The following is a 26,699-nucleotide window of genomic DNA, read 5'->3' as shown; positions in this document are numbered from 1 at the left end:
CATTCCAGCCAAGCCTAGGTACTGCCCTCATTCAATATGCACACCTGTGTTTTCCAGCACGGCTCCATAGGTAGTGACTAACTTTCCCTTTCTCTGCCTCAAGGGCAAAAGACCAATTTTATTGTCATGCCCCCCCCCTTCCCGCCACTTTGGCCCAGCCTGAGATCAGCCAATTTAGCACAGACCAGAGATCAAACCAACAAATTGCTTTGTCTGTATGGTTCAGAGTCACCTCATCTAGTGCATGACATCTCTGAGCCGGGGTGAAAAACCTATTGCTCATTAGTGAGCAGCTAGGCACAGAGAGAAACCTAAAGTATTTTTTCTTCCATTTTATGTTTCAAACATGAAGATTTTTTTTCCATTTCGGTGCATTTTAATCTCCTCACTTAACCTGCACACAAAATTCTTGCTCTTCTTTACTCAGTCACTAGCCCTAGTTGACAGCCTCTCCCTTCTGTCTGGTATAGGGTTCAACAATCAAAAATAGCCAGGCTTGTTGGGGGCAAATGGGGTTTTTCACTGTTCCTAAAAATTCTTGGGCTAGATTTTTCTGCCCATTTATAGTTAAAATCTAGCTCAATTTATGTTGTACTATCTTCTGCTTCCTAACTTTGGGGAAATCTGATCTGTGCTTCCTGCTTGCAGTGGCAACGTAGCTGAGATTGGGAACTCTGCCATTGGCAGACTGTAGGAACAAACCCACAGCGGCACATCACCAGGATCCATGGCTTTGTCCCACCAAATACGAGGGGAATCTGATTTCAGTCCCAATAAATACATCAACCTCGTTGGCGCATTTTCTTTCATTGAGAAAACCGGGTGAAGGGCTAAGGCCCAAATGGAGAACACATTTGAGGTTGGAAATAGTAGGACGAAAAAAATGACTTTCTTTCGGGAGAAAGAATTCAGAGTTTGGTACTAACAGTTGTGGATAATTCAGAATACTAAATGTATTACATGATCATTAAAGATCAAGGCCACTGGTTTGTGGAAAATGGATGGAATCATGGAATATAATCCTCCAAATACCAAAAGCACTAGTAAAAATCCTGGAATTCCATGTAACAAGAATGAAATGTGACTTATTCAGTCACTATAAACCAATGGCCCTGGTAATGATCCGAAGAACATTGTATTATGGTGGTTTACAGGACCAAAAACCCAGAGGTCATGAGTTCAAATCCCACCATGTGAAAGCTTCTGGACTGTTAAAACCCAATTGGTTCACAAATGTCCTTCAAGGAAAGGACCTGCCACCCCTACCCAGTCTGACCTACATGTGAATCCAGTTCCACACTATGTGGTTGACAATTATTGCCCTCTGAAGTGGCCTAGCAAGCCACTCAGTTGCAAACCCCACCTCCGCCTACTCAGGGATGGGCAAATAATGTGCATTGCCCAGCGTCTCCCACATCCCAATAAAAAAATACATTAAGATCAGTACGCTTCATCTATGTTTGGGGAATAATGCACATGGAGACAATTAGTCTGAAGTTATCATTCAGAACATATTCAACACTTCATATGGATGAAGATGAAAATAAATAATTTTATTGTGTCGTCAGGGTATTTGAGCCACCAATATACTTCTAATAAATAAAATTAATTGACACATCCCACAAGGGACTGCTGTATCGTCCTAAACAACCAGAACAAAATGGATAATTCTATATGCACATACAATAGAAAGGTTCACATTAAAAAATTGTCAAAAAGTGATTACAATGAAGATCATATGTACAACAGGTACTATATACAATTTGTGCAAATCATATATATAAGAACATTCTAGAACATAATGTCAGTGAATGAGTTACAAGGCTAGTTTTTAAAATCAAAGATTTTTTTTGTGGTGTTTTGAGTCTTTCCCCCTTTTGTTTTATCTTTAGCAATTTGCCTCTTTCTTCAAGAAGAACTTCCGAGCATCCTCCCACATCTCACGGGGGAACCTGTTGGCGAATTCAAGGTGGTCTTGAGCTCCAGGAACTCCCTCTGAAATGAGAGCACAACATTAAATTGTTAAAGCAGGAGTTTATTGCAGTGTCATTTGGGACAACTGTACACAGAACAATTCTGTGATACTCACCCTTCTGTTGAGAAGGCTTATTGTCAGATTGACTCAAACTCTGTGCGAAATCCTAAGTAACAAAAAAAAACAACACACGTGTATTTAGTCATTTGATCCATTTTGTGTTTTTACATTAATCTTTTACTGTTCAGTTTGTTTCTGTCTACTTTTCCCCCTCTGTCTTATTGTCCATTTTTGATACCCCTGACCACACACTTCCTGTGTCCAAGAAATAGCATACTGTTTCAGATCAACATGATATCATGCAGTTACATATTTAGAACAACATGGCGCAATGTAGCAAGCCATTGTTCTAGATCATTGTGGCCAGAAAAGTGTCACATGCTGTCCTTGATTAACATATCACAGGACAGTGTAATGTGCTTTTCTAGATCAATGTATAATTTTGCTATGTAACATGTTGTAATAGTTTAAGGGAATTTAAAATGTAAAGAACATATTTAGAATAAAAATGAGCTGGTGATGCCACTGACATGGGTGCTTATGTCTGATACCAACTTTCATATGCTGGTGTAACCTGCACACTGGTCAGTTGTCCTGGTTTTTTTTTTAAAAGGCAATTCTTGTAGAACCATAAAATCTGAAGGCTGTAATAAATTTAATTTTTTTTCGTATCTGCATTAAAAGCAGAAGGCGGCTGAACGTAAGTCCCCTAGTTTATTCTCACCAATTACTCTCCTTCTACTTATGTTGAAGAAATAACATATGCAGTAAAATGGACAAGTGAATAAAGGTGTCAAAGTCTTTAAATTCTTTTTAACTTTCTTTGTTATTCCTACTGCCATGGCCTCACCTCGGCCCTCATAGGAACACAGGAACAGGAGTAGGCCATTCAGCCCCTCGTGCCAGCTCTGCCATTTGATAAGATCATGGCTGATCTGTGATCTAACTCCATATACCTGCCTTTGGCCCATATCCCTTAATACCTTTGGTTGCCAAAAAGCTATCTATCTCACATTTAAATTTAGCAGTTGAGCTAGTATCAATTGCTGTTTGCGGAAGAGAGTTCCAAACTTCTACCACCCTTTGTGTGTAGAAATGTTTTCTAATCTCGCTCCTGAAAGGTCTGGCTCTAATTTTTAGACTGTGCCCCTTACTCCTAAAATCCCCAACCAGCGGAAATAGTTTCTCTCTATCCACCCTATCTGTTCCCCTTAATATCTTATAAACTTCGATCAGATCACCCCTTAACCTTCGAAACTCTAGAGAATACAACCCCAATTTGTGTAATCTCTCCTCGTAACTTAACCCTTGAAGTCCGGGTATCATTCTAGTAAACCTACGCTGCACTCCCTCCAAGGCCAATATGTCCTTCCGAAGGTGCGGTGCCCAGAACTGCTCTCAGTACTCCAGGTGCGGTCTAACCAGGGTTTTGTATAGCTGCAGCATAACTTCTGCCCCCTTGTACTCTAGTCCTCTAGATTTAAAGGCCAGCATTCCATTTGCCTTCTTGATTATTTTCTGCACCTGTTCATGACACTTCAATGATCTATGAACCTGAACCCCTAAGTCCCTTTGGACATCCACTGTTTTTAACTTTTTACCATTTAGAAAGTACCCTGTTCTATCCTTTTTTGATCCAAAGTGGATGACCTCACATTTGTCTGCATTGAATTCCATTTGCCACAGTTTTGCCCATTCACCTAATCTATCAATATCGCTTTGTAATTTTATGTTTTCATCGACACTGCTTACAATGCCACCAATCTTTGTGTCATCAGCAAACTTAGATATGAGACTTTCTATGCCTTCATCTAAGTCGTTAATAAATATTGTGAACAATTGAAGCCCCAAGACTGATCCCTGCGGGACTCCACTAGTCACATCCTGCCAATGTGAGTACTTACCCATTATCCCTACTCTCTGTCGCCTTTCGCTCAGCCAACTTCCTAACCAAGTCTGTACTTTTCCCTTGATTTCATGGGCTTCTATCTTAGCTAACAGTCTCTTATGTGGGACCCTATCAAATGCCTTCTGGAAGTCCATATAAATAACATCCATTGACATTCCCCTGTCCACTACTTTAGTCACCTCTTCAAAAAATTCAATCAGGTTTGTCAGGTACGACCTACCTTTCACAAATCCATGCTGGGTCTCTCTGATTAACTGAAAATTCTCGAGGTGTTCAGTCACCCTATCCTTAATTATAGACTCCAGCATTTTCCCCACAACAGATGTTAGGCTAACTGGTCTATAATTCCCCGGTTTCCCTCTCTCTCCTTTCTTAAAAAGCGGAGTGACACGTGCAATTTTCCAATCTAAAGGGACAGTTCCTGAATCTAGAGAACTTTGAAAGATTATAGTTAGGGCATCCGCAATGTGCTCACCTACTTCCTTTAAAACCCTGGGATGGAAACCATCTGGTCCTGGGGATTTGTCACTCTTTAGTGCTGTTATTTTCTTCATTACTGTTGCTTTACTTATGCTAATTTTATCGAGTCCCTGACCCCAATTCAATATTAGTTTTCTTGGGATTTCCGGCATGCAATCCTCTTTTTCGACTGTAAATACTGACGCAAAGTAATTGTTCAACATGTCCGCCATTTCCCCATTGTCAATGACAATATCCCCACTTTCAGTTTTTAAGGGGCCAACACTGCTCCTGACCACCCTCTTTTTCCTAATATAACTATAAAAGTTCTTTGTATTGGTTTTGATATCCCTTGCGAGTTTCTTTTCATACTCTCTTTTTGTAGCTCTTATCCAATCTGAACTTTCTTTTTATTTAAATAGAAACAGAAAAGGAACCCAAAAGGCACCACTGGCACACCGTGGCTGCAGTGTGTACCATCCACAGGATGCACTGCAGCAACTCGCCAAGACTTCTTCGATAGCACCTCCCAAACCTGCGACCTTTACCACCTAGAAGGACAAGGGCAGCAGGCACATGGGAACAAAACCACCTGCACGTTCCCCTCCAAGTCACACACCATCCCGACTTGGAAATATATCGCCGTTCCTTCATCGTCACTGGGTCAAAATCCTGGAACTCCCTTCCTAACAGCACTGTGGAAGAACCTTCACCACACGGACTGCAGCGGTTCAAGAAGGCGGCTCATCACCACCTTCTCAAGGGCAATTAGCGTTGGGCAATAAATGCTGGCCTCACCAGCGACGCCCACATCCCATGAACAAATAAAAAAAAAACTTGTAACTGCGAGGGGGTCAGAGAGAAAACTTTTGCAGGATGTAACTCATTAAAGACACTTCTGGAAAACCCTGAATAAGTGGTTACACCAACCTATATTGGGACGTTTTACTATGTTAAAGGCGCTATATAATTGCAAGTTGTTGTTCTTATATGACACATCCAGACTGCAGCAGCATGTACAAGGCCATATTCAGTCCAGACTGAAAGCATTCCTGCAACGTTCTCTTCACTCGACTTTCCACATTTTATCAAGTCCAGAATCGGACAAAGAGGCAGAGATTGGGACAATGGCTGGAGTTCTGAGGTTTGCTTTGCTGCTGGTGAAAATTCATTGAAAAACCTCAGTAACATTGATTACTGCTCCCTCCACATCAAGAGGCTCCGAAGGTTGTTGTCCACTTATTACTAGATTTTTTTTTAAAGCAGGCTTTTAGATGTCTGATTTTCATTTTAGAAATTTCCAGATGTTGGGGACCCCCTACCTCCCCTGACATGGTTCCCCTGCTGCATTATTAAAAACACAGGCCAGTCCGACTGGATGGACTGTGTTCACCCACACTCGTAAAATGGAATTCCATAAGATTGACAGTCAGATTTCAAGTTGCCTCCCAGACATGGAAATTTTCACTTCAGAGACTAGGGCAGTGGTTTGCTCTGCACATTTACGTGAGAAAGGCTTTCCCTCAGTCGGTAAGTTCAACGCTCAGTGTGCAGCTGAGCCATGCAGATTAGGAGAGTCCCAGTTCAGTCTCTGGTCTGTGCTGGGTTAGTTGATCTCAGTAGGAATGGCACTAGAGATACTACAAATGGTTTTAGCGCCCCTGGGGTAGGGGTGGGAAGCGAGGGTGGGGGGGGGGGGGGGGGAGAGCAGTCACTGTTTCTATTCCTGATCGCTATCCAGTGACCATTGTTGGAAAGTGCACGTGTGGATGTCAGGCAAGGACAGGATCAGGTTTGGTTTTAATGGTCTTCATGGTCGATAGCCTGTCAACAATTTCTACTGTCTATGCTCACATGTGCAGAATGGGCACTTGGGCAAGTCACTGTAAGTCAGCCAGTACCAGTGGAACCATAATGCAGCAACCAAAGTGCGCACAATTCAGAAGACAATCGGATGATGGTGGTGGGGTGAGAAAAGAAATGACAGAAGAAACGATCCCTTCCACTCTCATCTTTTTTGTGGGTTTGTGTGCTGCTGACATTATTCACCAGCTGAGGGCAGAGAGGGCACCTGCTCTCAGGACTCTGCCCTTTGTAATCTTGTGCTAATATTAAAGTGTGGCTCAGAGAGCCTCCCCTCCACTCACTGCCGCTCCTCCACCCACTGCCTCCCCTCCACTCACTGCCGCTCCTCCACCCACTGCCTCCCCTCCACTCCATCCACTGGGATCAACAACAATTTGGATAGTGGAGTTTCCAGGCATAAATCTGCATCTACGGTTGTCGCGACAACGCACCAATGTGGTTTTACTGGCTATTTACACCACACATTTTTCGCAAAGAGGCAAAGTGTGTGGCATAAGTTGGTTGTGAGGTTGCCCGCATCTAATTTTGGCAAGCAGTGTGAAGATGCCTTGAGGAAGGAGGCTCAAGTCGCTTTGGCTTTTCACCAGGCTGTGTGTAACTCTCTCAAAAGGAACTTTAATAACTTCATGACCATCACTGACATAAGCAAAGAGCCAGCTGTCCACCTGGCTATTTGGTAACATTAAAATGTAACCAGTAATTTGGACGCTGATGAAAGCCACGCATGTGAAGAACTTTAATTTGCCTGTGCAGAAAGGTATGTGGCGCCAGCAATATAAGTTAGTGATAAGCTGCATGGTGACAATGCCACTAAAAGTATTCTCTGCCAAAGTACTGCCGGACTAGTACAGACAAGAATCATACAAGTTCCAGGGAAAGACGTGCACATCCCGAAAAGCATCTGTGGGAACACCAACTGCAGTGAGAATACTGTCAGGCTACATGTTATGATCAAAACAATGGGCACTGTAATTAAAAAAATTATTTGATTTGAACATTTAGCACTTCTCAGTTTACCTCAAATATTTAAAAAGTTTTGCACTCCCAAATTGTGATAAATGTCAGATGATGAACAGTTCCACCTGTACCCCAGGGGGTAGATAAATCATACACACAATCAATCATAGATTAAAACCTTGATCTTAATCACACTGAACTTCTAGTCTCTGAATTTTAAATCTGTTAAAAGGTGGTTAGGCAAATAAAATGATACTAAACTCAAAATAAAGGATTATACATGACTGGCAGTTTAAAGGGTACGTGCTCCTCTTTCTGCAGGCCATTCATCTCACCCCAAACCTCCACAGCCAAAGGCACCCCTAAGACGACCTCTGAACAAACTGAACCCCGTCTCCATCAAGCTCAGTGCTCGAGGCCAGTCACTCCCTCTCCCGTGTGACCTAAACCTCCTGTCAGGGAAAGACCTTAACCTCAAAAACACCCCTTCCCCACGTGTGAAGAACTACAGAACTGTAGAAGACTCTTGATATATGTAACTATGTGCAGAATCCAGAATAACACAGCACATGAAAACAGATGGATTACATTGTAATGTTTGCTTCGGGGGTTGTAATTTTAGTTAACCTGTGCTTCCCTTACAAGATATCATGGCTGATATGACTAGAACTCACATGATTTATTTTTTAAAACATCATTTTTGAGTGTTCATTCTGCTCATCAGGGTGAAGGAACAATTTTTCACTTTCTAACCAGAGATTCCACATCAAACACAGCGCTGGTTTGATGCAGGTTAAAACTCCTTTAACCACAGCCTCTGGAAAAAAAAGCCTATATATGCCAGTGTGTAGTCACAGGCATGTGGATGTTTAGCATTGTGCTGTGAGATAGAACCACAGATATTAACAGGCTCATTAATGACTATCACAAGATTAACTACCATGACACAGCAGCTCTAGAATAATGCAGTCATAATACTCCAAACAGCACAAGGAATTATTCTGCACTTCTCCCCTCCTCCTCTGCTGGTGTGTAGTTCCGCAGATGCCGGTTACCCAAGTACCTTGCTGAAATGACCATTATTCATTTGTGAGCCTAGACAGCGAGAGTTAGTGGGTTGTCTACCACGAAGAGCATTACAGCCAAACTCGTTCTTGTCCTCATCTGATGTCCACAGGTGTGCACTTTCCAGCAAGGGTCATAGGATAGTGATCAGGAAGTGGAACTGTAACTAACTTTTCGTTCAGTTTGAGGATGTTGAGAGGACAATTGTGGCACCCCTGCTGCAACCCTGGCTGGAATCAGCTAACGTCGCAGCTGCCAGCTCTTTACTGACATCAAAAACGTAACCGGCAATGGGGACGGCACTGAGTGGATCTGTGTATGTGAATGTGAACGTATACGAGCAGAGCTCTGCCTCACCACAGTGCTATGCGGAGCAGACCCAGCTGTGCTCAGCAGTCAACTGAGCACAGCTGGGTCACCCTGCTCTAAAGCAGCCACCAGTCTCCAACCAGTACGTGCAGTATAATTTCACATTTATTTACCTGGATAAAGGTAGCCAGCAGGATGCAGCTCATCTCCTGCTCTAAGATGACCTTGTTCTGTGGGTTGTTGTAACAAGCTGTGATTAGTGTTGGGAACAGGACTTTGATCAAGCGCTGATCACTGAAGTACTGAAAAGGCAGCTGGCACAGCTTCTGAAGGACTGTGGGGTGGCGACCTGACTGCACCGTTACCTAAAAAAACAAAGGAGATATTATCTTCATAAAATAGGTATAAAAACCAGCCAGAGTGTATTATATACAAATCTATAATATGTTAAAAATTGTGCGTTTGTGTACATTTCCTGTCCATAAAGCCTTACATTCTGGTTAGTTTCTGTCACACTTTTGTATCAACATTCCTCATTATAAATTCCTATGTACACATCTATAATGTAAACATGTCACGCTGTAATTACACCCTCCCACCAGTGGTGTTGCTGTAGCACCTCAGTTTTCTCTCTCCCAGCCCCTCAGCCTGTACTGGAGAGAAACTCTAACCAACGCTACTTCTCTGCTTCTCAAATTGCCTTGCTTTTCAACAATAAATAATAACATGAGGTCAAAGTATTATTCAGCTTTAAGTAAATAATGTAAGTCTTTAAAATAGGGAGTTATTAAGTCTGCATGCCCCCTGGTCCAATTATCCCCGACTGCAATTCACCTGAAGACTACACTTGGTCTTCACTGCCTGTGTAGGGTTGCTAACTCTGGTTGAATGCATTCCTGGCGGTTTCATCACATGACCTCCTGCCTCCAACTGCCCCGCCCCCACGCTCTTGCCATTGGTCGCCCAACACATCCATCCTCACGGCGCATCGCCTTCCCAGGCTAATTGGAGAGCGAAATGGCTCCTCATTACCCAATTGGATGATTATTGACTGTCAGTCAAACAGCCTTTTTTCCCATCTCCAATATTTTTATAACTAATAAACGGAAGTGTTCAAAGAAAATGAAAAAAACCCACAATTTTAAAAAATGCTCCTCTGATTTTTCTCTCGGGTTGCTCGCAGCAGTGTCCTGGAGATTAATCTTCAATTCCTGGAGACTTCAGGCTAATCCTGGAGGGTTGGCAACCCTATGCTTGTGTGGAACACCACAGGGGATTAACAACAACAACTTGCATTTATATAGCACCTTTAACGCAGTAAAACGTCCCAAGGCGCTTCACAGGAGCATTATCAAAGAAAATTTGACACCGAGCCACATGAGGAGATATTTGGACAGGTGACCAAACCTCGGTCAAAGAGGTAGGTTTTAAGGAGTGTCTTAAAGGAGAGATAAGAGATGCGGAGAGGATTAGGGAGGGAATTCCAGAGCTTCGGGTCTGGGCAGCTGAGGGCCGACCGCCAATGGTGGAGTGATTAAAATCAGGAATGCGCAAGAGGCCAGAATTGGAGGAGCGCAGCGATCTCGGAGGGTTGTAGGAGGTTACAGAGATAGGGAGGGGCGAGGCCATGGAAGGATTTGAAAACAAGGATAAGAATTTTAAAATTGAGGTGTTGCCGGACCGGGAACCAATGAAGTTCAACGAGCACAGGAGTGATGGGTGAATCGGACTTGGTGCAAGCTAGGATATGGGCAGCAGAGTTTATGGAGGATAGAAGATGGGAGGCCGGCCAGGAGAGAATTGAAATAGTCAAGTCTAGAGGTAACAAAGGCATGGACAAGGATTTCAGCAGCAGATGAGCTAAACTGGTGAAAAGGAAAACAAAGCAAATGCAGGTACAGTAACAGAAAATAAAAACAGAAAATGATGAAAACACGCAGCTGGTTCGTTAGCGCCTGAAGCAGAAAGATGGGTTAATGTTTCAGGCATGAGCTTTCAAATTCTCTTTCGAATGCAATTCGAACATCTGTGCATTTCCAGCAGCTTCTATTTTTATATCAGATTTCCAGTTTTTCTTTTCAGCTCAAGCTTAATTCATGGGCTGTATGACGCCACCCAATCCCTTTGAGCGCGCTGGTGTTATGTGTAAACCTTTTAAAATTTTTGCATTACGAGACTGGACTAACAGAAAATGGCATAAGACAGATTAGTTAAATACACATCCATGAGTAGGTGTGTAATCGTTTTATACTGTTTAGCACTGTGTCAGAGACAACTGAAATGGGATACGAGACAACACAGATGTCAGAGTAGGGGAGAAGTGGTTACTTCCAAGTGACCGCTTCAACCTAGGAAGGTCAGAGGTCATGCATGACATGGCAGAGGAAACAGCTCTGGAATGTCCCATTCTGCATTACAATAACCCTTAAAGAGCCCCGGGCTATGATTGTATTTCTAGTAGTAGTTCCACTAGTAGTTGCAAAATAAGAGTTTAATCGGAAACTTCCAGGTTCGATCCCCTATCCATGTTGAGTTAGGTATCATCAGCTGTGCCAGTAGTTGGGCCATTAGAATTGGCCTCAGTGCCCCTGGGTCGGGGTGGGGTGTGGAAAATCAGTCAGGGTTTCTAATCTTGATTGCTATCCAACAACGTGCTGGAATGTGCACCTGTGTGGATGGTCAGGTGAGAACAAGGTTGGACTCAGCTGCGATGCTCTCCATGGTCAAATATCAGAGGATCACTTATTTTCTAGGCTCATACATAAAGAGTGGCTACTTCGGTGGGGTATTGGAGGGCTGCTAACGCCTCTGGAACCTGTACCCCAACAAGAGGAGGTCCCCCTTCAGGACAGTGGGGAGAACAATGGACAAAAATGAGTACATTAGTTGTGCTGCACCCATAGTTATTCCAGGCTCAGAATTCTTATTGTACTGTATGACTCTCATAAAATCTCTCCAAGGAAATTGGGAGCAGTACTAAGCAAATCAGTCACTAATTGCATCACCAAGTTATAGTCCAGCAATTTTATTTGCTGGACTATAACTTGGTGTTGTAAAATTGTTTACAATTGTCAACCCCAGTCCATCACTGGCATCTCCACATCATGACTAATTGCATCAGCATCATGTGTACTCTGCACAAGAGCACAAATTGTAGATTTCAATGTAAAAAAAAATGTTGAATGCACTTACCATCTATACCAAAATCACAACACATCAGCATGGGGACTGGACTGAGATTTCATGATTTTCAGATATGTGATCCCAATTTCCATATTGGAATGATTTAATTAATTCCCCTAGTTCTCCACAATAATTAGGGTCAGTTGAGTTACTTTTTGTGTCAAGTATGACACTCTGTTTTGCTTTTTCCCCAGCCAGGGAGATAGACGAGCAACTTGCTCCCATTTCTCAGCCAGTGCTACTCGGTAACTGTGCTTGAGAGCAGCTAAGGTGACTGAATCCTATCTGCCCTTCTAGTGTGGGATGCAATAAGCAAACCCTTATAAGTAGGGGTACAAGTTTATTGACCTATAAAAGCAGGACTGCACGTGGAAAAAGCAATAAAATGGGAAAATGGGATTGAGGATTTTGTGTATTGGGGTATTGAATACAAAAGGGGGTGATGATGAATCTGTATAAGACATTGATTAGGTTGCAGTTAGAGTACTGAGTAGTTTGTGCACATTCCATCAATGTACAGTTCCAGGGCCTCAACACAGAACCTGTGGTACTGGTCAGATGGTTTCATGGTAAAGCCTTCAAAACGATCATTCCTCTTGCATTATTTCATCGGCATTTTATGGTTTCTTTCAGAAAAGCAACCTATTTGAACACAAGAAATGTTTCAGCGAGTAAACCCCTCTCTCAACAAAATGTTTACACACATTAAGGTAAAGTGACCCATTTCTGGCTCCTAGGAGGGAATTGTATGCAAAGGGAGGGCATGGCGGAGAGAGGGCTACAACACTGTGGTGCCAATTCTGTGACCCATGCTCTCTACAAGTGTGATTCCCCACTGGTAGGTTGGGATCGGTGAATTTAGCCTAATATTTTTCCTTAAATGGACAGAAACTTGAAATCCAAAACCCACTTTCGATCAACACCCATTGTTATTCATTGCTATTAATTCAACCACTGAGTTAACAGTTCTCAGCTCCTGTTAAGTGACTCGTGTTTTTGCTCAGATATCCATATTTTTTTAAAGAAAGACTTGCATTTATATAACGCCTTTCACAACCTCAGGATGTCCCAAAGCGCTTTACAGCAAATGAAGTACTTTTGAAGTGTAATCACTGTTGTAATGTAGGAAACGCGGCAGCCAACTTGCACACAGCAAGGTCCCACAAACAGCAATGTGATAATGACCAGATAATCTGTTTTTTTTAATAATGCTAGTTGAGGGATAAATATTAATACATGTTGAAGTTACACACTGTCAACGTCTTTTCAATTTTTGTCCTAGAGACAATGACCTATGCTACACTAGAGGAGCTCTCCGGTCCCTCGCCCAAATAGTTGACCTAGTCAGTGAGGCCAAGGTTTTCTGCCTCTGCGTCGCAGCTAGCGATCAGAAGTAGGAACCTTGGCTGATTCTCCCCATCCCTAGCCCAGGGTCACTCAGACCAAACTCCTGCCTCAACCGTCGACCTGACTGAGAAGCAGCTAACTCTGCACAGGCTGGGGATCAAACCTGGGACCTTGCTGTCTGCAGGGCTCAGTACCACAGAAAAGAGCTAAATTGGAACTTTCTAATCCCGACCGTCAACTTACTGCAGAGCACGGTATGTGGCTGGGCTGGTATAAAATCCCATCAAGTGAAAAATAAATGCAACAAAACGTTCACAGTTTATGAAACCTATTACAATCGAAAATATACAAGAAATAATGCAACAAGAATATTTTCATTAGCATTTCATTACAAACTCCTGTTAAGGGAATATATTTAGAGGACAAAAAATATTCACTTAAGATGAACAGGCTATTAGAATTCTCCATTTCCCCCCTCCCCCCAACCTTTTAGCAGCCAAGTTGACTGAGCCTATCGATGCATGAATAGACTTGGTCTCCAAAGGCACAGAGGTACCAATTAACCCCCTCCCCCCCAACCTCGGAATACAGCATCAATTTGCTGCATGAGAGATGCAGGGCACAGCCGTCCCTTGAATCTACGATTTGAAGAGATTTTATAGCAGCACATGTTAAAAAGCAAGCTGCCTGGGAAAGGAGGCGGTGGGAGGGGGAAGGGAAAGGAGGCTTGAAGACACTTAAAAAAAATTCCAGTGATGTCGCCATTCGTTTTTCTTATCACTGCTCTCATCAGCTTAGTCGAGTCCAAGAGTAAGACTGTTTAGACTAATGGGACTTGTCATAAAGCAGGCCAAGTTTACAGAGAGCCTTGTGCACATTAAGAAATGAAGCAATACCACTAATGGAACCTTGCTGTGCCCACATCCTGTTAGCTCCACAGAACCTTTTCAATCAAGTCATTAAATTCAACTAACTGATATTAAAATCAAATCACTCCCAGGTTAGGTTGATTACCAATGAACAATAAGGAAACATAAATTCCCTCAGAACCGTCTTTCTTCAGCCTGGGAGGTAGGCCGGGGGAGGCCTCGAGGAGTTGTAAAACTGCAGCTCGGGATTATAAATTGTGGATTGACAAAACACAAACTTTCCAGGTGCAAGCACTCACCTCGACTAGCACCCAAATTAAAGCCAGAGGTGCTGGATGAAACAGAGAAGCCTGCGACAACATAAATTTCAGGGCTTTACAAGATTTCTTTCAAAGGATTTTTAACAGCTGCTGCAGAATATACGGCCCCACTGACGATGTACTTGAGTTGTAAGAATGCAAGTAAACAAATCCAAGTTTTAGGCACGAGGGTGAGAGACCTGCTGCCAAGGGCTGTAATATATTGCGAGCAGCAATATGTGACACACAACTTATCACTGCACACTGGGCAAGACACTGAAGATCATGCAGTGATTTACTCAGAGAGGAAAAAAAAACCTGCAAATATTGGAAATCTGAATGAAGTAAGTACAGAAAATGACAAGGGAAAGATGAAAAATAAAATCAGGCAGGCGTACTGCTCCCAATCGTTATCCAGTGATTCCTGCTGGAAAATGTGCACGTGTGGATATTGGGTGGGGGCAGGATCAGGTTCTTAGCTGTGATGCCCTCCATGTTCAAATAGCTGGCGAACACTCATTGCCAAGGCTCATACGTGAAAAATTGGCCACTTTGGAGAGATCCCTGGTGAGAGTCCTGTGATACCAGCACGAGTCAGCGACCGTCACATTTGGAGGGGGGAGAAAAAAATACCTGCGGAAAATGCTGGCAATACACAGAGCGGTCAGCATTCGAGAATAAAAAAATAGGTTAACGTTTCAGCAGGGATCCTTCAAAAGATCTGGTTGAAAGGCTCTACCTGAAACACGAGCCAGTCTTCTCTCTTTTAGATACTCAATGACATGCTGTGTATTTCCGGTACTTTCCATTCTTATATCCCGTGGACGTAAACAATTCCACGGCACTATTCGAAGAAGTCCAGGGGAGCTCTCCCTGGTGTCCTGGCCAATATTTATCACTCAACCAACACCATTAAAGCAGATTATCTGGTCATTATCACATTGCTGTTTGTGGGATCTTGCTGTGCAAAAATTGGCTGCCATGTTTCCTACATTACAACAGTGAGTACATTTCAAAAGTACTTCATTGGCTGTAAAGCACCTTGGGACGTCCTGAAGTTGTGAAAGTGCTATATAAATGTAAGTCTTCCTTTTATTCTTTTTATCAGTGTTTTATTCAGTCTCTTATGGAATATACAGAAAGGGGGAGAAAATTGAAAAAAACACAAAGGTGCATAATGGTAGCCCATTAAATGCACAGTATTGCACTGCAGTCCATAAAATATGACACTTTTTCACCAAACTATGAAACATAAGGGTATTTTCAATACTAGGTTTCAGAATGTGCCAGAAAGACATGATAAATGGAATATGACGTAGCTTCAGTGTTGAGCAAACACAATTATTGAAACCTGTCAGCTTGTTCTTGTATAACAGTATGTTCCCATCTGAAGGGATAGTTATTGCTCTTCTGAAAAATGAGCTGGGTACAAATGATACAAACTTAATATGGATTTATCAAATGAAACTAGGCTAACATCATCACTATCAGGAGTCAGCCATCGGTTGGTAGCACTCTCGCCCAAGGTCTGGAATTCCCTCCCTAAGCCTCTCCATCTCTTTACCTCTCTCCTCCTTTAAGACGCTCCTTAAAACCTACCTCTTTGATCAAGCCTTTGGTCACCTATGCCAATATCTCCTTATGTGGTTCGGTGTCAAAATTTTGTTTGATAACCCTCCTGTAAAATGGCTTGGGACGTTTTCCTACGCTAAAGGCGCTATATAAATGCAGGTTGTTGTTGTTGTATGGTACCCGCATACAGCACTTGAGTAATATAAAAGCAGCTTACGGTAACACCAGCCCATAAACCACCAAACTACATGCCTGGGTTCCAGCTGACACAGAATCAAAAGAAATTTCATATGAATGCCTTAAATGTTCATGCACTAATATGGACTCCTGGACGTAAGTTGAATGTGTGAAAAACACCAGGTCTAGAACCCCTCACTTCACTCCACTCCAGTCTACAAAGGTTTGCTCAACATAGCAACTTCTTTTCTCCTTCCAAAAGCACAGACTGAGGGAAATCCTGCAGCATGCGCCATTAAACACAGCTACATTTTCACTGCAAACTTTTGAGTCTGTACGAGTATTTACGTAGAACCACTTAAAACATTGGTGTGAAATTCTTTTTTTCACTAATTTAATGGAGATGTGAAATTAAATGAGTTAATACCTGTTATAATTGCAACTTCACACAAACTCGTGTATTGCATGCGGTTTTGCCCAGGGAAAGTCAGAAGAAAGCAAATTTCCCTGAGCGCATGGGTGATGCTGTGGATATGGATCTACAACCTCTGGAGTTTATGAAGCCCCATCTAATCATAGGATCATGGAAAGGTTACAGCACAGAAGGAGGCCATTCGTGCCCGCTCTCTGCAAGAGCAATCCAGCTAGTCCCACTCCCTGTCCTTTCTTCATTGCCCTGCAAATCTTTTTCTTCCAAGTACTTATCCAATTACCTTTTGAAAGCCACAATTGAATCAGCCTCCACCATCCTTTCAGGCAGCGCATTCCAGATCATAACCACTCGCTGCGTAAAAAAGTTTTTCCTCCTGTCGCCTTTGGTTCTTTTGCCAATCTGGAGGAAGGTTCTTGACCCTTCCGCCAATGGGAACAGTTTCCCTCTATCCACTCTGTCTAGACCCCTCATGATTTTGAATACCTCTATCAAATTTCCTCTCAATCTTCTCTGTTCTAAGGAGAACAACCCCAGCTTCTCCAGTCTATCCACGTAACTGAAATCAAGTTGATGAGTGTAATAAGAGGAATTCAATAGCTGCCTGTGAGGTGGAAACCACTAATAATGTGCTGAATGACTTATGGCAGGAACTGGCAGCTGGTGGGACTGAGAGGGGTAAGAGGGGGAGGGACTGGTGGTACTGGGGGGAGGGGATGGTGGTACTGTGGGGGGGGGGGGGGGGGAAGGGTGGGGGTGGTACTGGGGGGGGGGGGGGGGAAGGGGCTGGTGGTACTTGGTGGGGGGGGGGGGGGGGGAAGGGGCTGGTGGTATGGCCGGGGGGAAGTGGTATGGGCAGAGAAAGGGCAGCGGGCAGATGGGAGGAGGTCGAGCGGTGGGAACACAGTTGGGGACCAGGCACCTGATGGTTTCAGGGTGGCCAAAGGCAGCCCATTCTCCTGGCCCCTAACCCCCATACTGCCCGATCTCAGCCCACAATGTCCCGCTCCCGGGTTCTTGCAATTCCCATCCCAGTGCTCCCTGACCCTGGGAGCGGCCCCAGTGCTCCCCCTCCCAGTGTGCCATGAACCCAGGATCACCTCCAGTCCGTTCAGACCCAAGGACACTCCTCTCCACAATGCTCTGAGATTCCAGGGCCCCTCTCCCATTCATCCCAGACACCAGGGGCTCAATTTTACAATGGTGGCGGGTTGACAGCGGGGTGGGGGTGGGGGTTGTGAAGGTGTGCGTGGCAAACCCGCAAGAACAAAACTTACCGTTTCCAACACGATCACATGTTGATTGGTTTCACCAGGTGTGAATCAGAAGTGGTGGGCAAGCTGCCCAGGGTAAGTTAAAAATCGTTCTAATTACTTCATCTGTCACAGCTAAAGTGCCTTAAATACCTCAATTTGGCTCTTTAACTGTCATCCCGCCAGTTTTAATTGCCGGCGGGACTTCCGCTTTCAGGTCGCCCGCGCACACAGGTGGGTCCCTGGGAAACTCAGAAGTCAGCGGGTTGGAGCTGGCTTCCGAACCCAAACGGGATTTCCGCATCATTTGGAGCCCCCCCCCGCCCCCAAAACTGCCACCTAAAATCACCCCCCAGGTCTCACCACAATGCTTCCAGAAACAGTCAACCTCCCAGAGCTCCCAGGCCCCAAGATCTCCCGAGAAACACCGCAAAATCCTGAGCATCTAATCGGCCTCTCTTCAGTGTGAACTCGCTGGTGTTCCAGTAAGTGGTAGAAGAGTGCAGCTGCAGGAAAGGTGGAATGCAGGTCAGCTTCGGGAGAGCGAACGCTGACTTCAATGTAATTTTATAGGAAGGAGCTGAGGGCGGGGGCAGAGGACAGTTAGCTGAGCTCTTCCTGCCACAGCCAGCAACCTATGACACAGCAGCAGTGGGCCTGGGAGCAGGTTGCCTGCCTCACGTTTGAACTAGGAACATGTGATGTGGGGGTGGTCAGGAGGGGAGGAAAGAAAACGCATCTGTAAATTCTATAGGATTTCTTAGGACAGTTCAAACTTGGAAAAGAAGCCCGCAATTTCCATTAAATACTGAAAGGCAGTGTGTGGTATTTGTTAATATTTAGAGCTGTCAGTTAACCATCTGGCCTTGCCTAGGATCAGAGGCTCCAGTCTGTTAATGCCCAGTCAGTTGACTGACATGTCTAATGGCAAACAAATATAGGAGACCTAGTTTTACTGTAATAGCTTTAATATTGGGCTACTGCTGCTGGCTTCGGATGTGCGAGTCTCGTGGAGCCAGTGGTAACATCAAAATAAAATGACTTTGTTTGCTGCGGACGGTAACCATCTGGGTGGACCTTATTTTCTACTGCTGCTGGTGTTCGGAGATCCATCAACAGCCTTGATCTGGATTGAGCGTATGCCCTTGGTGTGATGTCATGAGCACAGTAGCGGTTGCCAACCCTCCCAGGAATTAAAGATGAATCGCCTGGACACTGCTGCGAGCAGACCCCGGGAGAAAAATCATAGGTGCATTAAAAAAAAAGTTTTAAAAAATTTCCTTTTAACACTTTTATTTATTAGTTGTAAAAATATCGGAGATGGGAAAAAACGGCCGATTGACTGGGCGGCTCGGTAGGAGGTGGGTCGTCGTGTGATTAAAACCTCTAGGAATACATCCAACAAGAGTTGACAACCCTATGTGCACAGGCGCACATTCCCTGGACATGCAATTAGGTTGCTCTCCCTCAACCTGACCTTTGGGAACCACAAAAGGTAAAAGCAGCTCGAAGGTCATTTTGGGACGTGTGTCTGCTCAGAGGAAGCCACTATGGTCATTAAGAAAGCCCCCGAGTGAAGATCTTCAACGAAACTGAACCTCCCAATGGCCTCATCATTACCACAATACTGTTCGTTCACTTTTATTACTGGCAATGTTTTTCTTAGCTGTTCCTCACTCCTCTGGTTACACATTCTGTGCTCACTCATTAAGGTCAAGTGACTGGATGCAGAATATTTCTCCCTGCCAACAATTGTGGGGAAATCACACCACTGCATTTCCTGTGCAAACCCACTGCTGTAACATCATCTCATTTAAACAACTGTCTGTGGCTGATTTTTAATAGAGATCCGTTGGAACATTTGAAGGTCCACTATTGGGTGCCACAGATGCAGAAAGATCGCTCTGGCTCTCAGTTAACTGATTAAAGCATCTGATTGTGACCGAGTGATTTTCAGGATTTTAACGCGGATCCAACCCATTAATCACGTCACTTGTGGCTTCACGAAATAAACGAGGGGGATTTCACCCATAACGCATAGCCGTGGCAACATCTAGGAAGCCCAAATAAGGAAGCACAGTGTGCTCTGATCGGAGGAATGGAAAATTGCTGAGAATCATTTCATTGGATAGAAGGAAGAGCAAGTGATATAACAGCAGATGTTGAGATCCCCTTAATACAAATTGCCATCCATCTGGTTTTGGATCAGAAATTTCTACAATGTAAACCAGATACCAAAAATAAAAACTCCCCTTTCCTGCCGCATAAAGTGGAGGCATTAATTAATGTAGTTTTCTGTGAATTTTCATAATCACCAAACGACAAAACTCCAGCCATGATCCTAACCCCTTCCTACATCCATCTAGTTTACAACTTGGTAAAAAGTCCCATCCTACCATAAAATGATATATAAATGACAGTTCCTTCAGTACAATGAAAAGGCTTTGTATGAGTGTGTAAAAGGCAGCAGCACTTTCCGGCGTGTCACATGTTTATCAAAGTGCAGCCAAAAAAATTACATTAAAGCATTCTCGTTTCATGAGCTGACAGTAAACTAAAATCTCAACCGGTTCACTCTCAAAGTGGGCACAAAAGGGTATTGAAAGTACATCTTGAAAATATGGAAGAAATCCAAAGTGTGTTCCTTGTGGCACACTCCAATCTAAATTATACAGCTGCACAGTTAAAGAGAGGCTCTTTTAATTCCAGCATTTTTAGCAAGTGATAAAGTGCATTTTTTTTTGTGGGTGGGGGTTTGGTGATGGTGGGAAAAGGCAGTCTGATATATTTCTGTCAAACTGCAACAAATCTATAGTTTGGCCTATGGACTTGAGATTTAAACAAAGCATCTCACCGATTTATAATGACGCAAAATAATCAAGTTGGAGATATATGATCAACAGCGAAAATATCAGGCAGTAGCACAGGACTCCCCCATATACAAGCCATTCTCTCGTATATTATATATATATATATATATATATAGGTTGGCCGGGATTTCTTTTGCCTCTTTTGCCTGTCTTCAGGCGGTCCAGGGTGTAAAACTGAGGGAAATTGGGCAGGGAGGCCTTCTGAAGAATTCCCGCCCCTGGAAACGGTCAGACTCATTTCTTCCCACCCCCTTGAGAGAGGGTGGTGCCGGCCACCCTGTTAATGAAGGCAAGTAGTTGGTCTCTACTGGATTTCCCCCTCCGTTTCTGCCTCTGCTCAGCCGATTGGAGGGAATGCCTGGAAGGAAAGGGAATTAAGGTTTCTGTGTTGGTGAGGGGCAGGCAGAATAAACTCGAGGGCAGCTCATGGAACTGCTGGAGGCTCCTGATTCTTCCCACCGCTCCAACTGTTCCTGGTGTGCGGCTGAGCTCATGCACAGCCAGTTTGGTACTGCCCATTTCAGCTGCTGCAGCACCATGCGACTCCCCACCCTGCAGTGGTGGACTCCCAATGCAAGACAGAGATACTGCTGGAAGCCCGCCCTGCATGCTCAATTAACCTCAACCCAGGAAAATGTGACAGGGTCACAGTGGGGCCAATGCCATGGCTTGAAGTCTCGCCCGTTGTCCAGCGAGAACCCTGCCAATGAATAAATTACAGGCTTCGGACTTTACAGACTTGAAAACAGGTATCTGAGAGGGGACTTGAAAGAGATATATAAGATAGTAAATAGTACAGAAAGGGTAAATCCGAACACTACTACCAGTTAAACCATCACTTTAGGACAAGGTGACACAGGTTCAAACTAGTAAAAGGAAAATTTGGGCCTGATGTCAGGAAGTTCTTCACACAAAGAGTGGAATGGGCTTCCAGGTAGGGCAGTTATGGCAAAATACCCTAGTATCATTTAGGTAACAGTTGAATGGTGTGATGAGGGACTGTAGAGTCTTTCTGGATGAATGAGCTAGGATGGGTCAAATGATCTGTATCTAATAAATTATATCAAAGTATCAACAAAGGCGGAAAGGTTCAAAGATGAAATGTGTCTTTTTTTTAATAAATCAGAACAGGAGAGACTTTATTCTGGCCAGAATTTTAAAGATATGTGAAACTGCTATTATAGTTAGAGTAGAGTCTACGTTGTTACCCCTTGCAGCTTGTTATTGGCATGATGGCCTTGCCCTGTTATCACAGTGTCTGTTAATGCTGTAATGAAACAACAGCCTGAAAGATTTAAAGGAAGTGAAATAATTTGAGATTGGGTAGCGGATCTCTATGCCTACACCAAAATATTACATTTTATTTTAGCTTCCTCCCCAATATCTGAAGAACAACCCAATACTACACTTGCCAATCTCAAATTTAAGCTACTTTATCCAGTGTTTCTGAATCTTTATAACTTCAGAACATTGCCCTGCGGTCATGTTATAGGCCTGTGGGTAGATGGCAGCACTTTGGGTTCTGTAGAGGGTTCCTTTAGCCCAGTATTACTCACTAATCTTCTGCTGTTGCAACCAATGTCTTGGTCTAGGCCACTCAACGCACCGCACCACAGAGTGATAGGACACAGGTCTGCAACAAAGATTCCTCACACAATGAGCTTCCGATTTTAATCAATCCACTGTGCACAGTTGTCAAGTGGAGACCATAGGAAGAAATAAAAAACTATGGAACCAACAGACCTATTAAATAGTTATATTATTAACGGGGCCCCTTTTATTTGCTGTACGAAAGCACACATAATCTTACATCCTAATAGCATTCCTTTGCCTTCTTTTCCTGAAGAGTAAGAAATATGGAGAGAGATTAGCTCTGAATCTCAGCTCAAATCAATAGTTCAGCTAGAGTATTTGTGAATCAGGAGGCCCAGAGTGAAGAGTAACCACCCGTGCTGTTTTAAACCAGTCTGGTTTCAAAGATGGTCAGCTAATAATTATAAATGATTGAACAGAAAAATCAGGTTTTCCAATGCTAGATTTAAAAAAGAAATAGTATGCGTGCACAAAATGACCCACTCGCGTAGCACAAATGTTAAGTGGGCCAGCTTTGGACTGAGCAAAAGGAAAGGGGAGGGGGGGGGGGGTCTGTCACCCCACCAGAGGTACACAGAGCAGCAAGTAGCGAAGTACCACTGCTTAAGCCCAACCTGCAGGATCTCTATGACTGTAACTTGTGATTTATTACAACCTCCCCTCTCCTTTTGTAAACTGGCTCAGCAGCTCAACCCTTCAGTTACGGAGTTAGTGAAAGGAGGGAGCCTGTTAGTAGTCAACAGTCTTTTGCAGGTCCTATTTTACTTTTGTACTTATTCTCTACTTTCTCTAAACCTCCCTTACACAACACACTAACATCTTGCCAAGAAACTGGGCAGGCAATCTGTTCCAATTCTTCTGTATAGGCTGCCTATAATGATGCTGGAAGATGTTCTCTCCCCCTCGCTCAGGGCCGGTTGCTTGGCCTTTACATAGTTCCACAACCCCCACCCGAGATTGTAAATTTGCTGTGTAGGCAATTATGGGCACAATCCCATGTCCAAACACTCTGTGAAGCAGTGCCTTGGTACAACACTGCTGTATCTTTCTATGTAGCTTTTACCCACTTTTCTATCGAAAAGCATTTGCAAAAATCCATGTCTAATATATAATAATATTAAATTGATCAGAGAAACTAAAAAGGGTGCAGTTGGAAATTATTCCGTTATTCCTTTGGGAATAATTGGATTTGATTTTTGACAAGTTGTATTATTTTTCAACACTACTGCAGCCTGCAAAAGCTTCTCTCCGCTGCACATACAAAGCAACACATAATTGATGCAAAGTATAAAGCAATACATTAATGCTCAGAATTTCTTTGAAGACAAAGGACAGAAGGGGTTAATGTCAAATCGGAAGGATTTTTCATACTTGCTGGTGGACAGTTCTGCTTTAAAGATGCAAGATCTGCATTATTTCCTCCCGTACATGCATAAACAGAACCCAGGGCAGAGGCACTGAATCAGCAGAATGTGTCACAAATTGGGCCCTTTTCCTGCTCTTAGGTCAATTCCACATTGCTTTATTGTTCCGCCAGTGCTTACATTAGCATTGAGATGCAAAGGCTGTTCCAGGGCTTCTAAATAGTAAGCTTTATGTAACCTTTTGAAACTCGCACGAATATTTCTCCAGCATGTGACTGACAAGATAAAGTCCTTTTAGTGGGGGTGGAGAGCGGAGAGAAAGACTCTACCCAAGTTTGCAAAGAGAACTACATTTATGTATTTACAGGAGCTGTAATATTCTCCAGTAGTAAAATATTCAACATGGCTCAAGGATCAATATGGAGAACTGGGTAAATGCATTGTATGGTGTGGTACAGATATATAGACCAGGATGGTCTCACATTTGATCCTGGATCTGAGCTGAGTTAGATGAGACAACAGGAGGGGGTGGTTACAAATATCCTTCAGCTAGAGAGGGGAAGTAAATTAGCCAGGGTGCGCGCTCCTGATCGCTATGCAGTAACCCCTGGAAAGTGAGCACAAGGATATCGGGAGAGGCCAGGATTGTGTTTAGCTGTGATGCGTTCCGTGGAAAATTAGCCTGCTGACACTTAACTTGCATATGAAGAATGGCTACTAGGGTGACATACCAGAGGGTTCCCAGCACCTGTGGACCACACCCCAGCAGAAGTCAGCTGTTTCATAGAAACATAGAAACCTAGAAAATAGGAGCAGGAATAGGCCATTCGGCCCTTCGAGCCTGCTCCGCCATTCAGTATGATGATGGCTGATCCTCTATCTCAATACCATACTCCCGCTCTCTCCCCATACCCCTTGATGTCTTGTGTCTAGAAATCTATCTAGCTCCTTCTTAAATATATTCAGTGACTTGGCCTCCACAGCCTTCTGTGGTAGAGAATTCCACAGGTTCACCACCCTCTGAGTGAAGAAATTTCTCCTCATCTCAGTCCTAAAAGTCCTACCCCGTATTCTGAAACTGTGACCCTTCGTTTCAAGAGAGGTGGAGGGAAAAATTGGACCCTCGACCCCTAAATATTGGATCATGATATAGTGCAGGCGTCAGTACTTATCAGCACTGAATGCAAAATACGTCATTCTAAAAATTCTATTTCCTCTTTAATTCTGCTACTTTTTAGTACACACAAGCCAGCTGTACAGAAGCATGGTCAGTTTTCAATTAATTTATTTTTACACTTTTAAAGCTTATTATTCCAAACTTTGAAGAAGGTACCTTTTGAAGAAGGCAGTCAGACAATCTAGCTTTGTAACTGGCGGCTTTAGTTCCCTCATAATCTTGCTTGTCTCCCACTTGACGTCCTCTGCTCTTGCCTGTAAAGCACTCCGATGCATTCCCCTACGATTGTGCTTTAAAAATACAAGTTGCTGTAGGCGGCGGACGAGAGTGGTTGGTGGACAGGAGGAGGAGGGAAGTGTAGTCTGATAATTGACTAGTGGAGAGTCAGCGCAGTGCCTCACCTCTATAGCTTCACTGCCCAGGACAGAAATACAGTACCTGGAGAGAATATCAGTGCATTGTGGTACTGTATGGGTCAATTTTGGCAGGGGGGGGGGGGATGGATATCACACCTGTATATCCACCTTTGTTGCTCAATAGATTCAAAGTGAATTTTGTTCAACAAAACAAGTAAAATGGAGGCAAATATTTATTTGCTCTGCATGTTAAAATTTTAAACCAAATGTGAAATAATATAATTGCATTTCCTTTGTACAATAGCTACATTTTATCTGAACTGGATCTGTACAGGTCATTTGGAATGACAGCTTGAGGTGCCGTCCATAAATAAAACTGAAACCTAGTCATTTGGAGCTGCTAGATGGCAAGTTTATTTGTTTTAAAAATCCCACATTTAAAGGACGATAATCCAACTAGATTTACAAAGCTTCAACCTTTTGTCGTGAAATGCATCTTACTTTGCGTGCTGACTTAGAAATGTTCAGTGGTTAATGTGGAAGACATCTGCACTCAATGTTTGTACAAAGTTGATTCATCTCCATGTCTAAAGGTCAGTTAAAATCGAGACTTTCAAACAACATAGATTTATATGTAAAATAAGTGTCTCTCCATCACCTTAATGATGATCTTTTGTATTCTCTCCCCTTCATCCCATTTTCTCTCCATTTTTTTTCTAACATTACTAAACTGTTTATCATTCAGTCTTCAGTTCTACTGACGGGTACACACCTGAAATGCCACAGTCTGTTTTGTGTCTTCACATATGTTGAATAACCTGCTGTGTGTTCCCAACATTTTCTGATTTTATATTATACATTTATATACAGTGCTTTTCATGTAATAAGAGTGTCCCAAGGTGCCATACAGGAGAAACAATGTAAACTGAGTGTGAAGTACGACAGAAGTTAAGAGATGACCAAAACTGTTTATACAGACAGCTGCATATAGTGACATCACAAGTCCCGGTCAGAATGGAGATGATTGTGTAATTCCCCCATCAATTACACCTGAAGACCACACTGCTGTAAATGACTGGAGTTGATTTTACGCACATAATTTGTATATTGTAACAATATACTGCATTTTGCTGGATAAATAATCCTGCTTTTATTGGGAGAATTTGCTGTAGTTTCAATCATGAGTTCTGTTTGCTGTAGTTCATAGAGACTCTTTAAATAGGCTCTGTTTGCTGTAGTTCGTGGAGACTTTGTATAATTAGACTGTTTGCTGTAAGTCCTGCCCCGCCTCTAATTCATTGGAGCAGTGTCAATACTCACTCTGTTAAACAAATTAAAAACACTGAAGAAACAAAGGGTGTATAAGTGGTGAAAGCAGTGTGAGGCTTAAGACAAAGGTGACAAATCAGGAGAGATGGAAAGCCTGGGGACCAAGTGTAAAATGAGAACAGGTTTAAAATTAAAAGAGATGCTGGCAAAGTACAGTGGGTCCACCAGCACCAAAGAGAGAAAAAAAACAGATCAACAGAGAGGGCACAGCCACTGCCCCTCCCTCCAGCCAGCATTGTGTTTAGATTAGGTCAATCAAAAGAGCTATTACATATTGAAG

General features: G+C 43.3%; 1 protein-coding gene across 2 annotated transcripts in view; it reads right to left on the bottom strand.

Annotated features, from left to right (window-relative positions):
- Positions 1–1,532: 1,532 nt before the first annotated feature.
- The window catches only part of scaper (S-phase cyclin A-associated protein in the ER), a 330,941-nt gene continuing 305,774 nt past the window's right edge, over positions 1,533–26,699 (bottom strand). For both annotated transcript variants that reach the window (XM_067973526.1, XM_067973527.1), the window contains exons 29-31: positions 8,774–8,965; positions 2,090–2,141; positions 1,533–1,995 (exon numbers count right to left, since the gene is read on the bottom strand). In XM_067973526.1, the coding sequence (XP_067829627.1) occupies positions 1,889–1,995; positions 2,090–2,141; positions 8,774–8,965 (351 nt within the window). In that variant the 3' untranslated portion in view covers positions 1,533–1,888. The remainder of the gene's footprint in view (positions 1,996–2,089; positions 2,142–8,773; positions 8,966–26,699) is intronic.

Source organism: Heptranchias perlo, chromosome 38 (genome assembly GCF_035084215.1).
Source record: "Heptranchias perlo isolate sHepPer1 chromosome 38, sHepPer1.hap1, whole genome shotgun sequence".
In the NCBI taxonomy this organism is placed as follows: domain Eukaryota; kingdom Metazoa; phylum Chordata; class Chondrichthyes; order Hexanchiformes; family Hexanchidae; genus Heptranchias; species Heptranchias perlo.
Note: the sequence above shows the minus strand (reverse complement) of the source record. Positions and strands in the feature narration are given on the sequence as shown.